Source organism: Pagrus major, chromosome 7, assembly GCF_040436345.1.
Source record: "Pagrus major chromosome 7, Pma_NU_1.0".
In the NCBI taxonomy this organism is placed as follows: domain Eukaryota; kingdom Metazoa; phylum Chordata; class Actinopteri; order Spariformes; family Sparidae; genus Pagrus; species Pagrus major.
This window is the reverse complement of record NC_133221.1, coordinates 15,830,993-15,845,030: the sequence shown is the minus strand read 5'-3', so window position 1 is coordinate 15,845,030 and position 14,038 is coordinate 15,830,993. Positions and strand designations below refer to the sequence as shown.

At 38.4% G+C, this 14,038-nt stretch overlaps 1 protein-coding gene across 1 annotated transcript; it reads right to left on the bottom strand.

Annotated features, from left to right (window-relative positions):
- Nucleotides 1-607: 607 nt before the first annotated feature.
- LOC140999397 (deoxynucleoside triphosphate triphosphohydrolase SAMHD1-like) lies at nt 608-9,519 on the bottom strand. Its single transcript, XM_073469763.1, has 15 exons — nt 9,502-9,519; nt 8,976-9,136; nt 8,634-8,749; nt 7,439-7,509; nt 5,154-5,300; nt 4,957-5,057; nt 4,659-4,767; nt 4,480-4,571; nt 4,225-4,325; nt 2,903-3,039; nt 1,987-2,064; nt 1,743-1,847; nt 1,493-1,615; nt 1,146-1,181; nt 608-619 (listed from the first exon to the last, which is right to left on the bottom strand). Exons 1-15 carry the CDS (start codon nt 9,517-9,519, stop codon nt 608-610), a joined length of 1,407 nt encoding a protein of 468 aa, XP_073325864.1.
- Between the last annotated feature and the right edge of the window lie 4,519 nt (nt 9,520-14,038).

The window sequence follows — 14,038 nt, the reverse complement described above, 5'->3', positions numbered from 1 at the left end:
GTCACTGCATTTACACTCATAGTGTTTGATATGAGCTTAATTAATTAAAAATGTGTTCTGAAAATACATAAATGCTATAAATACATTGCATCATAAAAACTCAAATTCAACTGTTGCTATAGCATCTCCATTCTCCATCTGTATATGATTTTATCTATTGTTAGACAAGTTGAACTGCAAGAGGACACACAACAAAGAGGAAAAAGAGCTTTATTTCAAAAAGATCAGGCACAATCTGTTATTAACCCATCTCAATAGGGATACAGTTGAAAGGTTATAATAACCTCTGGTAGGTTTCCCTTTATTCTTCACAATTCTGTCTTAACCACATTCATACAGGTGGTTACATCAAAGAAAGCAAATTGAGTTGTATAGCATGACAGATTATTAAATATGTATTTCATATTGATAGATAAAATACAAAGTGCAAAAAAAGACTAAAACAACCACAACCGCCACCAAGAATGAACTTCAATCAAACATCACTCAAAGTCAAAACATTATGTTATCAGAACCAAACACCACTAAATATCTGAAACTCATAATCAAGAAATAAATGTCTACTTTAAATGACCTACTCCATTGCAAATGTGCTTTACGCAGTGCTCTACATCTTTACCTGATCATGAAGAATACACAGATTATACACAAAGAAGCATACATGTGACTGATGGCTGAATAAAACCCTGCTGTAAAACATTCAGTATTTAGTTTTACACAAAGACATTTTGAGTAACCATGATTGATTTTTCACAACATAATTACATAATGTAATGTATTTGATACTAACATGGTATTAAACAGGAATTCAGTCTTAAATGAAGCACTTACAGCTGCAGATGGAGAAAGGAGTCTAAAATGTGACTGATTTCAAAATGATCAAACTAAAACAAAGATATGTGAATAATATTGAACAGGCCTAAGTACATGCCCTGAATGTGCATCAATGCATCCTCATTGATACTCATTTACATGCGTTATTGTTTTTTTGTTTTTTTTAAGAGAAAAATGGTGTTACATACTCACCATATACAGCAGTTTAATAATTTCTAATCATGACGAATAAATGAGTACCAGGGAGTTTCTGGTTTCTTTCTTCAGGTTTGGATCTTCATCTTCCAAACTTCAGATTAATGGCTTGTTACCTCAGGGCTGTTCTCTGCTGTTCCATCATCTCCCTCCTGCAGGTAGGTAAAGAAAGCACAGACAAGTGCATCAGTATTAACAAGAGCAGTGCAGCGTTAAAAGGAAAATGCCAAATGTTACCTCGATCCAGCTTATGACTTGTGAGGATCTGCTACTTGTCTTTGTCTTATGTGACGGATAATTTGGAGTTGGTGGATTGTTTGCCAGAAAAAAACAAGATACTTCAAGATGCCACATTGGGCTTTAAGATGTTTTTCATCTGTATAAGATAGCTCTATTAGTCAATTAATGTAGAAAAGAATTGGTAGATTAATTGATGGAAATAGTTTTCAGATCTAATTGTTACCTCTCGATTTTTCTTCCACTGCTCGAAGTGGTTCTTGGCAGCGCTCACACTTGTTACATCGGTCTTCTTGCAGTAAAACGTGATTATCCTCTCAGAAAAGTTTGTTGGGAGAAGTTGGGACACCTTAAAAACAATAGCATAAAGTTGTAAAAATTAACATACCAGAAGCTGCCCTATGAATAACCACACACGACACACACAAACAGCTCATGCAAGGGAAATATTCTGTCATCATTGCTTTAGTTCTGACCTTCTCTTTGGGGAGCTTGACTGCCTTGTCTGGGTTGTTCTTGCTGTAGAAGTTCATATGATCCACAGGGTTCTTGTCTTTCATCCCATAGTCCAGAGTAATGACCTAAATGACAAAGGTGAGCTAGAAGTTGTTTTTTATATTCACAAGTGAATTTTGCTGCAACAGAGGGCATCTGACAAATCAAATGAATCATCAAGATCAAGATTTTAAGAAAAGTGAAATAATTATACTAAAAACATACCAAATCTACAAAGTCCTCTGGATTCAATCCATCAGTGAGCGGTTTCTTCAATTCCTCCTTCCAAGCATTTCTCACATCCTTAGGGAGGGAGGTGAAAGGGTAAGAAACAGGAGGAATATCTTTGTTTCTTGGTTTTGGCTCTCTGTCCACACAAAAACAATGTTTTTCTCACCCCAAAATTAAGTTTGAAGTGTGTAAGTCCATTTTCCCTTCTTATGTTTGAAGAAAATGGAGCTTTTGAAAAATGATGATGTAACCCTGCGCAGTTTGGGAGTAACATGTAGCCTACATTACATATTAAAATGTAAATGGGCTGCACTTAAACTCCACTTTTCAACCTTAGTGGACAAAGTGCCTAACTATTCACTCATTCACACATTCATGGCAGCCATGCAAGGCGCTGGCCTGCCTATCAGGACCAATTTTAGTTTCAGTGTCCTGCTCAAGGACACAACGACAATGAACAGGAGAAATCAGTGATCAAACCACCAGTCCCAATCTACCTCCTCCTGAAACACATCTGTGTAGCATCTATGAGCTAAGTTTAAGTTACAGAAAAATATGTAAAGGACTACAACTGTATTGTGAATTTGGCTGCATTAAAACAGGTCATCACAGGGACTAGGAGGGGACTGAAAGGGGGTTCAGTGGGCTAAAAATAGCCTGGAAACTCATGTGTGGGCATTGTTTTCACACAGAAACAATGTGATTTAAAAATGCCCCAGCTTAGTGTAGACGTAGCCTATGATTTTGCTCAGAGTGCTGTCACATCATCTAAATTCAATTTCTAGTAATGACCCTGGAATTTACTGTGGTCAACATGAAATCCAGGCACAATACCTATACAAGGTGTGTAGAATGATAGAGACGACAGAAACAAGCAATGTACAATTAACAAGACCAAAAAGAGTTTTACATCCAGCTCAGTTGTTGTAATAGTCTGCATTTCCCCCAGAAACATGTAGAGGTCTCGAGAGATGATCCTCATCAGAATCTCCTTAGCATCCTTCAGTGCGTTGGAGGAAGAGAAGAGTATTTCCTCAAACACACGATCTACAGGACAGAGTTGAAGAAAGGTGAGTTTGAATTTGACAAGGTTACAAAGTAATTAATAAATAATTTGACTATGTGATAAAATTACTTAATAATTCATACTTAAATACATAATAATATTAATATTAATAATAATATAATTAATATTATTTAAACATTCTTGATAAAGGCTGGCTTAATCTGGTATTTTGATGTTTATCACTGATTACAACTATTTAATTTACAGGATCCGGTGTCATTTAATGCGCATGATCACATGATCAAAACTACCTATGATAATGACCTCTTAGATATATACACGTAGATACCTCATTGGCTGCTCTTGTTCACAAGAATGATGTGACAAAGCGGCTGCTGTATCAGAAGCCATGCCTCCGAAGTATTTCTAGGCTGGAAGTCTAGCCACGATTAAAAAAGCTTGCTTAATTTTCAACTGGTTTTCAGGCAGATCATCTATGATATAATATTTACGATCAACGAATCCCCCGTAATAACCTTTATTGTATCTGTTTATGTAAAATTGCCTCAATTTTGGAAATAAAATTTGGAAATAAATGATGATTTACTTTTTGTGTAACACAATAAGTACAAATATATATAGTCAGTGTATTAGCAGGTTTGTGCAGACTTGTGATAATTACATGTTCTCTTCACTAAATCTAACAATATTGTACAAGTGAAATAAATGACAAATTCAGCTCTGATCTCTTAAATGTATCAAAAGATTGATGATGATTGATAAATACAATTTTCAGCACCTTACTGGTATATAAAAATATAAAAAAGTTAATCTTTTGTTCTTGATCGAACATATCAAGACAGTCACTTAACCACTTACGTTAGCTTACAAGAAGGATCATCTGTAATATATCAAATTCAACATGTTTGTAACATCAATATATTGTAAAACAACTTGTCACATGGTAAACGTTATTCTCTGTTGATTGGTTTTGAAATTTTCAGCACAAAAGTCTGACATTTTTATGCCTTTGCACCGGCGATAGCTGAGGCCTGAGGCATTATGTTTTCAGGTTGTCAGTACCATTCTTGTGAATGTGCTATTACAACAACGCCTTGAAGGAATTTTTCTTCAAAATTGTCACAAACTTTGAGCTTTGTCTACTTTGAGTTAAGGTTAAATTGATTAGATTTTGGTGGTCAAAGACCACAGTGGTATCTACAGACCTGTCAGCTTGGTGTAGACCTCCATATCATCTATGGCTGTGGAGAGAGGAAGCTTTGAGTCTTCGATGGGCCCGTCTGCTTTTAAAAAAGCGTCTGTGATCCTGGATAATCATACCCAACATCATTATTTCTTTTAAGAACATGTTACAGTGTTCCATACAAGAGAGTAAATCATAAAGGAAATGACATAAGCTACATCAGACAGCAGACAGCGCTAAATGTTGGAGTACCAACAGGGGAAGGATATGTACTCACATAGCCTCTATGATCTTGGTCACTTTGTGTTGGTAGGCTCTCTTGTGGAGTTGGCACCTTGTGTGGAACATGTCATAGATATTGCCCGCCTCCTGTTAAGATAACCAATAGTTTAGTCACATCTAATCAGATAAATGGATTGCTGTTTAAAATCTGATAAAAAGCAACAATGTCTGAACCTTGTCTCTAACACAGATCTGCTTCTCACCGTCCACCTCACACACCCTGGCAAAGTGGAAGAAGCGGCGATAGTCAAAGTTGTTCTTCATGCCCAGGTGGTGGCAGTCCCTGAAATTAATCAAAGTTAAGAAATATGTGGAGAAATGTGGCTTAATGTGTTAAACTAATCAATTCACCCTAAGGAATCCTGCATATTGTTAAAATAATCCAGAGAATATTGTTATTGTAATACATAGTAGTTCATCCTTCTATATCAAAAAGTGAATCGTTCTACTGTAGCTGTTCAACAAGTCCCACCTGGCAAAGTAGTCAAACTTGTCCACATCAATGCCATTTCTTTTGTTGGACACGATTTCATAGAGGAAGAACTTGTCCTCTGACCGACCTTTATATGGCCACTGAGAAGATGACACACAAGAGTGAAATTAGATATTGGCTGCTGTGGTAATGATGATACTGATTGATCTTACACAATTCACATTAGCATGACTGACTGCTGCTGTAGTGTCCAGAGGTCCGCCAATCATTTCTTTCATGAAGACCAGGTCAGTGGTAGGCTCTAGGTGGTCGTCCTTCATCACCCTCTCCAGGTCATTGTCTTTCACCAGGTAGTCAAACATTTCTATAGAGGCCTTCTCATGCTGCAACAGAAACAGACTCATTCATATTTTAATATGAGAATTCAATGTCAAAAAAACAATCACTCTATAACTTACAGCAGTCTTCCAAGAACCAGTTACGTCACTGGTACTCAGAAGAACTGCAGGCCCTTCCAGTTTGGATTTCTAGTCTTCACCTCTGGGTCTCCAGCAGGTGTGATATATCGAAATAATACATTCATGGGGGGCGTGTCAGCTGGCACTCAAACACAAAACTTCTTTCATGTCTTGCCTGTATGCAAATCAGCCTTGTGATCAGCAAAAGAGAGCAGAGGAGGTCATAGAGGGGGAGACTTTTTTAGGGCTGCACCTAACGATAATTTTTTTTATTGATGAATCTATTGATTATTCATTGGATTAATCTATTAACTATTATTTTATTATTACTTGATTAATACAAATATTAGTATAAATATTTTATTCAATTATCTTCAATCATCAACAAATATGACAAAGTGTGCATTGCAGGGCATTATTCCCCAACAAAAATTAGCCCAGTTTTAACTGGTAATCTGTGTAATCCTAATATATATCCAATTTGGTGGGGACAGTAAGTAAACAGGATTTATATTCACATTGAATCCAGCGTTGCGGTGAAAACGCAGGTTTTCCCATTTATTTTAATAAGGGTAGTCCATTTTATCTGCGGCGGTGCGTGTAGCAGGGGTAATGCAAATGACCCGTTGGCCAGTCACATAATGTGGCAATCAAGGGCATTTTGCATGGATAAATACTACAGAGGGAACACAACATACACTTCTGTGTGTAGGGTTAGGTTTCACTTTCACTTTGGTTTGGTCTTGTGCCCCAGTTTAAAACACAGTAATGATCTGCCTCATCCTGGTTGTTTTCTGTTATTTTTAACCTGTCGATGAGGACAAACAATCACTTGCTCCATTCACACTGCCCTTTCAGTGCGGGAATCATGCGCCGATTCTCTGCATCGACGTCTGTGTGAAAGTTTCAGATGGAGAGGGGGGACAGTTTCGCTGCAGCTATGATGTGCCTCCGGAGGTAGTATCAGAGCCGCAGCAGAGATGAGCCGTCTGTGTAAATAGATAAGCCGGAGGCGCGAATCAGGGGTCTGTCAGTCTGATGGTGTTCACAGTCTGATAACTAAACAGATCCTTAACTCATCAATAAAAGAGAAATGACCCACAAAGCAACGTTACAGGACCAAACAACATCACTGAGGTAACTAGTAGTGTCTGGCAACTTATATGAGGAAAAAAATACCACAGTTATATGTGGAGAAGTGTCTGTCGTACTGTCTGTCCTACCAACTCTTCGTCACATTTCTGAACGCCATCAGATCGACACACCCCTGATCCGCCTCAGAGCTGCAGCAAAACCGTCCCCCCTCTCCGCATCTGTAACTTTCACACAGACAGCGATGCGGAGAATCGGCGCATGATTCCCACACTGAATGCAGTGTGAATGGGGCTTATCTTTAGTAGGTGGAGAGGCCATGTCAAGGAGGCGCATTGAGAGTAAAGAGAGCCAAGCAGCATCTCCAAGTACGCACAGGGCTGCAGCTCCAACAGGTGACAGTGAGTCCAACCTGGTGGTAACCCTGCAGCAGGCCATCTCTCTTACCACTGAACCAGCTTCAGAGGAGGAGAGGAGGGAAACCGACCTGACAAAAACTGAAACCAAAGAATTACAGGCGGCTCACAGCAGCAGCCTCTGAGTACTAACAGAATAATTTGTCTCAGCTTCATAGAGTTACTTTGAAAGCACCAAATGACTTGCTTTGACGAATTTCGTTTGTTTGTACAATGAAGAACTTTTTAAATATAATTTCCATGAGGCTCTTCTTCTTAGCAGACAGACCACAGGGAATAAACTTGGGGTATTATATTCCTCGTACTCGCAGATGTAGGGACGTTAGCGAGTCCTGGTACATGTAGGCAGGCTGTGCAAGCAGGAAAACTCTAATAAGCCAACTTTCTCTGTCAAGACACCACGCACTGAGGATTTTATTGCCTCAATTAACTACATTTACCATCAACACTAATTGGGATATCGACATAAAACGTGACAAATTTCTCCTTTAATGCAGTTCCTGTCTCTGTTTTTCTCTGTACTTAATTTTCTGTCATACATCATAGAAAACTTACCTTCCACTTCAATTCTGGACGTTTTTTGGCGATGAAATTTCCATCAAACAGATGGGAAAAGGGCCCATGTCCTAGATATAAAGAAATAGATATAAGATAATCTAATAATTGTCGTGTGTGAACTGTAAAGTGAGCGGCTGTGGCTCAGGAAGTAGAGCAGGTATAATGGTTGGTGATTTGATCCCCTGATCTCCCGGGTTCATGTTACTGATGGTACTGGAACCCCAAATTGCCCCCGGTGGCTTTTCCATCGGTGTGTAAATGGCTGAGCATAAAAATATCTTGAGGCTTTTTGGATATGAAGTGCTGTATTGCTTCTTGTTGGCCATGCAAGGTGCAGAATAGTGTATCAATATGAGTGAATGGGTGAATGTGACAAGTGCTGTAGTGCTACCATTTACCTTGAACTTATCAGGCCTGTTTTTATATGAAACAGGCTAGTTTTAGAGACAGGCCTTTACTCTCCCCCAATTTAATAATTGCATATGATCATATTTTTTATAGATTAACTGTTTTGGGACTTGCTTCCATTTGTTTGTTATTATTTTTTGCTGTTAATGTCAGTACAACATTACAGCCATGTTTATCTGTTTGATGAATATGATAAACTCATGATGACGTACTGTACATTTTTGCAGAATCACTTTCATCAACATACCAGTAGGTCTCTCTGAAGAATGTTTTTTTTAACCCCACCCTTCAGTATGATAGTTTGGAAGAGTTACAAACACTGTTGCTCATAGTTCTTTGAGCTCAACCAAAACTTCCCGCTTCACCATTCTTTGTTTTTATATTAAGCTGATCTCAATGAAATTCAACACTGCAAATGTGTCACATTAACGGCCTCCCCATACCTTTCCTCTTCTTTCCTGTAAGGCATTTAATCTGAAATATCTGCAGGAAGTTTTTAGTTTTAAAATTAGAACAGGCGTATTGTTAAAAAAAAACAACCTAAATTGTACATTTTCATTTGAAACACTGCACAAATTGCCTCCATTTTCTTCATTCATTCTTCATTTAGGGGTCAGCCTTTAATTGTTATTACTTGCTGTAACACTGTACATTAGAGCAACACCAGCTTTTATTGACAATTTGTCAAATACTGTCAATCTGTCATTTTTACTCTAAATCACAACCAGCAATTACCACTTAAAACCTATTACATGTAATAGTGAAAAAGGTATGTATGACTCACCCAGGTCATGGCAGAGACCAGCAATCTGCACACAAAGGATGTCTTCATCAGTGATCCCGAGCTCCGGCTGCCGTGTTCTCAGAGCTCGCAGAAGCTCTCCTGCCAAGTGTGCCACCCTTTACAGCAAAACAATGAAAAAAACCCAACTCATTACTCAATTATCGTACAGTATTGTATTTGAAAAACAGAAAATATGGACTTGTACACCTGTACTAAGGTATGCAATGTTAACTTTAATTATTATGTATTGCTTTGTTCATGCCATTGTTGATTACCTGTCATTAGGATTGAGTATCTCAGGACACAGAACAGTGTCAGTGTATCAGAAAAATGCAGACATACCCAATGGAGTGTTCGAAGCGGTTGTGGGATGCTCCAGGGTAAACAAAGTAGGCCCCCCCAAGCTGCTTGATGAATCGAAGTCTCTGGAACTGTGGCGTGTCAATGATTTTGACGAGAAGTGGGTGCAACTCCAAATGCCCGTGGATGGGATCATTAAACACCTGGCCGGACACAGTCCCAAAATATTACCCAAAAGAGTACCAGTAAAACCAGCTGTAATCTCTCGAGGGTTCTGTGAGCTAGCAAAAGGATAAGGATTCAAACATTTTCTTGAATGAGGCCTATTGAATTCAAACATGAAGCCACAGCTACAGAGGAATACAATCAATAGATACAATTAAAAACATGTATGTGGAGCAAAATAGAAAAGTTTTCCTGAGTATTTTGTGAACTAACTTTCATCACCTTCAGCTGTATATTGACTTTGGACTCAACAATTGACAACAAACATACACAATCTTAATACAAGTACAGTAATAATTACTATAGTTGTCTGAAAATGAAGTGTGATGTGTTGATATATTACCTTTCCTTGGTCTGCCATCATCTTTTAGCGTTTTGGAGCTGTCCAAAAGTGTATCTATGGCTAACCAACACTTTCTATGTTAGTCCAACAAGCAGCAGATATATCAGGATAGCCATGCAAAACAATAATATAACGTATTTATACAGCTGAGGGGTTGGACAATACCTGGCTTTTATATCTCAACACACCTATCAGATTTGTCACTTCCCTCATCAGGGATGTCTTGTGATTGATTAGACGACAAAAACATTTCAGTAAATCAAAACCGAAAACACATCAGACTGTCACAAGACACATGAGCATGTGAGTACTTAAAGTGTTATAAATGTAAAATCCTACCAGTGTATGTGTATGTATACTCTGTACAAAACAGATTATGTGAGCATAAAACTGAAACTGAAGCCAAAACATAACTTTATTTGGTCGTTATTTCACTTTTGGTAAGTCCTGGTAAGAAAAAGACAGATACAACTAATAGGTCAGGTAGTGCCCACACAGTTTATTAAATATACAGTATATTAAATGCACTGCCGGTGACTGTTCTGCTTAATTTGTCTTCCCTTCTGTTTACCTGTTTACAGGTAGGGCCACCCAGACTAAAAAAATAGCCGTCCTGCTTTTAAAGAGCCACATTCCATCGTGCTCCCACGCCCATACTGCCATTTAAAAGTCATTTTGCTGACTCATCACATGGAGAGAAGTGAAACTAGAACTTCACTTTGTTCTTTTAAATGTGTAATGTTATTCTGTATCATTCATCTATCAGAGTATGGAACTACACTCCATACTTTTAACTTTACTAGTTATATTTATTTATATAAAAGTAGCTCCTATAGAGACAGATATGTTAAAAGTTAATGTTTCTTTATGTTGCAACCAGGGGCGGTCCTTGCTAGATTTACGCCCTGGGTGAACCATCCTTTGACACCCCCCCCCCCCCACCCCACCCCCCCCCCACAAAAAAAATAAAATAAATTATTATTTGTATTATTTTATTATACATAATCTTAAATACAAAAAGGTAACAAGAACAGAGAAAAAAACAAGATAAATAAATGAAATACAGTATATAAACACCAATTTAAATTGCACAAATCCTTCATCACAGGATCTAATAACCATGCTTGAAAAATCCCTGAAGAAAGCTAAAAAAAATATTGTATTGTCATTAGTATACATGTTATTCACAGCATTTATAGCGTTTACAAAAGTAAAAAAATTATACAAAAACACACGCATACACCCCCCCACACACTCATAGACACACACACACACACACACACACACACACACCTGAGGAGTCCTGCAAGGAACATTACATGTGGCTGAGGAGGTAGATGGCTCCTCATCAGACTCCAGGACCATGTCTGTGGCTGCTGTGGAAGTATCTGACTCCTCATTTTGGCCAGTGGGTGCTCCAGGTCCAAAATATTTCAGAAGTGCCCCTGAATTTACAATTAATATACAATATGTAAGTTAGATCACACTTACATCACACATGCATCAGTTACCCAATTAAAATGACCATAATGCACATTTTATTAACATTTGTTAATATCCTATTAACTAAGCATAACACACTACAAATTATTCAAAAAGCTATATCACATGTAGCTTACAAAATGCCATGTCAATGTATATTAGAAGTTATTTAAGTTAGCATATAGCGTATAGCATTAAAAATTCCACAGTCAGGACGTCTGTGTGAATTTGCACTTGTTTTGTTGCAAACACAAACTAGCCTAGGTTGCCTATGGGTGAAATTAGTTGCATGACATGATGCCTCAATTCTAATAGTTGCTAGTTCAGCAAAACTAAACTGTGGCTAAGTAGCAACATATTAGCAAGAGGCTAATAAATAGCCTATAGGCTAATAAATAGCCTGTAGGCTACTGTCACTCACGTCACTCATAGAAATCTGCATACCTTTATCTTTTGCCCGTTTCTCCTCTTCTTCTTTTCTTCTTTTTCTGAACTGGGCACCTGATGGCTTCTTTGGTGTTTTACTTTGATCCATGATGAAGATGAAGACTCGGCATCACTACCTTTTGCCAACACCGTCCGTTCGCCCGTCAAACAACCGGAGTCACGTGATGTAAACAAATTCACGTAGATGCATACACAGATTTTTTTATTTTTTTTTAATTATTATTTTTACATTTTTCACATAACCCAATTAATTACATGTAGGTATATGGGTCTATATTAATTTTAGGAATGAAATACAATTTATTTGGAAGCAGTTTGTGTTGTGTGGCCTGGGATCATCAGTCTATCCCCCTCCCCCCTCCCCCTTGCTTTGATTTTTTTTTTTTTTTTTTTTTGAGGGCGCTCGTGCGCCCTCACATAGATTGAGCCCTGGGCGGTCGCCCACATTGCCCATAGCAAAAACCGGCCCTGAAGTTGCAACTTTACATTTGTTTAGTCTGAATTTTCTATTTGTCTCTTGTAACAACACTGTGCTTATGTTCTGGTTAAATGCTTGGTTAGGGTTAGGAAAAAAGAATAGTTTGTCTTAAAATACCTATTTTGGTCGCCACAATCACAGATGGAGATGGTCTGACTTCCCATGAAAAATAGACGGGTTTTGGTCAGTGGCTAATTGACATTTAATGTGAACATGATATGCCACATTTAGTATGAATATCATCCTTGGACATAATGTGTACTACTAACATTTTATCCTGGTGACTGGTGTTGTCAAACTTCACCTCACAAAATGTAACTTCACGTCACCACATCAATCTGAGTGCTATAATCACCTGACACTTTATTGTCATATTTTACATACTAAACATATACTAGCAGAACCTTGCGTCGCTGCTGTGAGGAGAAATTCTTTGGGCCTGCTGGAAATGCAGCTGGCAACTCTCAACAACTGTTTGGCCGAGAAGAATCCAGGAAAAGAGAACTTGAGGGCAGGCAGCCCCATGGGGAGAGAGGTGGAGAAGAGAGAGAACGAAAGGAAGGAGCTGTTTTGACCATCTGGTCAGTGGGGGGTCTGTCACCCTGACCAATAGTAGCTCAAAGCTGAGTTTACACCTAGGTGTGAAGACTGGAGAATTCTGGGAAACTGAGTTTAGTTCAGAGTCCATTTTGAAATCCACAATGAATGACTTCGTCTGTGGGTCCCAACATCCCCCCTTTGGTCTCAGGATGTCGCTTGATGTGGGATCCTGAGAGCACAAATCCAAATGCATAATTCATAGTTTGAAGGAGTTCATGTGTCAATTCATTAATATTGATAACATAAGGGCAGTTCAGTAACCAGCTGGGCATTGGCTTACTCTCTATCTTGGCTAAGCAAGAATCATGAACAGAATATTAAGAACAAAAGTTACACAAAGAAAAAGAAAATCCAGATAAACACTATGATTATGACATTGAATTCACTAAATACCTGTGTTTCTCAGGTATTCTCTGGGTTAGTGAGAACAGGAAAGTTAGTGATGACAGTTTGTTAGGGTGAGATGCAGAGAGTGGCACCTACAATGCTATAGTCATTTCTGGAGCGTCCAAGTGTGTTTGTGTTCACTTGTTGGATTTCACTGCTGATTACTTTAAGTGGTAGTGTTGTGGCAAGTGAAAGTCAGTTACTTGTCTAGTGCAGATGAGAGTTGGTCAAAACACCAATTTTGACACAATATTTCTTTTCTAGAAGTTCCTTTATTGCTTGCAAGCAAGTCACACATCAGCAGCGCATAGATGTTGACTGAGCAGAAGCAGTCTCTCTCAGTCGTTTATAGTTGTAAAAATCCAATACACACAATTGTACAGGTCATAGGTTACATCTGGACCACTTAGAATAACACTCCCATTATCTCCACCTTTCCCACAAGTTAACATAAATTTTACGTACACGTACGTCCCATAGTTTATGCTTCATATATCAACCATTATCAGAACACACATTAGGAGGAGTCCTTGAACTCCTTGGACAAGAGTCTGTTGTCTTATCTATGTTAGGTTTTTTCAGCCCTCTCTATCACCAATGCTCTGAAAAATGCTGATACCGATAATCAGAGTAATGCTGATTATCCCAATAATAAACTCAAATGTTCCAGCCTCACTGAGATGATTTTTTCCCCAGCCAGTATGCTGCTCATCTTTTGAAACAACATATGTAAAAACTAGAAACCACAGCAGGCAACAAAGAAAACAGGACATGGAACGAGGAAACTGTCTTATCACTAGTGAGATTTGAGTTCTTTTGCATGAACAAAAACCCAGAGATGTCTGATATTTTTTCATGAAGCCAAACCTTCCGCAAGCCTGACATGCCAGTAAAAACAGGTTCCTGTAAGGATTTATCTCCACATGGTCTCACTAGTGATCAGACAATGTCCTGTTTTCCATTTAACCTCACTGGTCATCGCTCCATGGTCTCAGTGTCCACAACACTGATGTGACGAGTAATAGCCAATCAGCACTGAATAATCTGAATTTGCAAAGTAATTAGTAGCTAAATTGAATGAATGCAGTGGAGTGAAAGTGTTAAGTAGCAGAACATGGAAATACTGAGGCCTCCATACCTCCA

Excerpts from the sequence above, each read along its gene's own strand:
- LOC140999397 (XM_073469763.1), bottom strand. Across the intron at positions 5,058-5,153 it reads CTCTGGACACTACAGCAGCA|TGGCCATATAAAGGTCGGTC; the intron begins GTCAGTCATGCT and ends TCATCTTCTCAG. Across the intron at positions 2,065-2,902 it reads TTACAACAACTGAGCTGGAT|GATGTGAGAAATGCTTGGAA; the intron begins GTAAAACTCTTT and ends TCCCTCCCTAAG.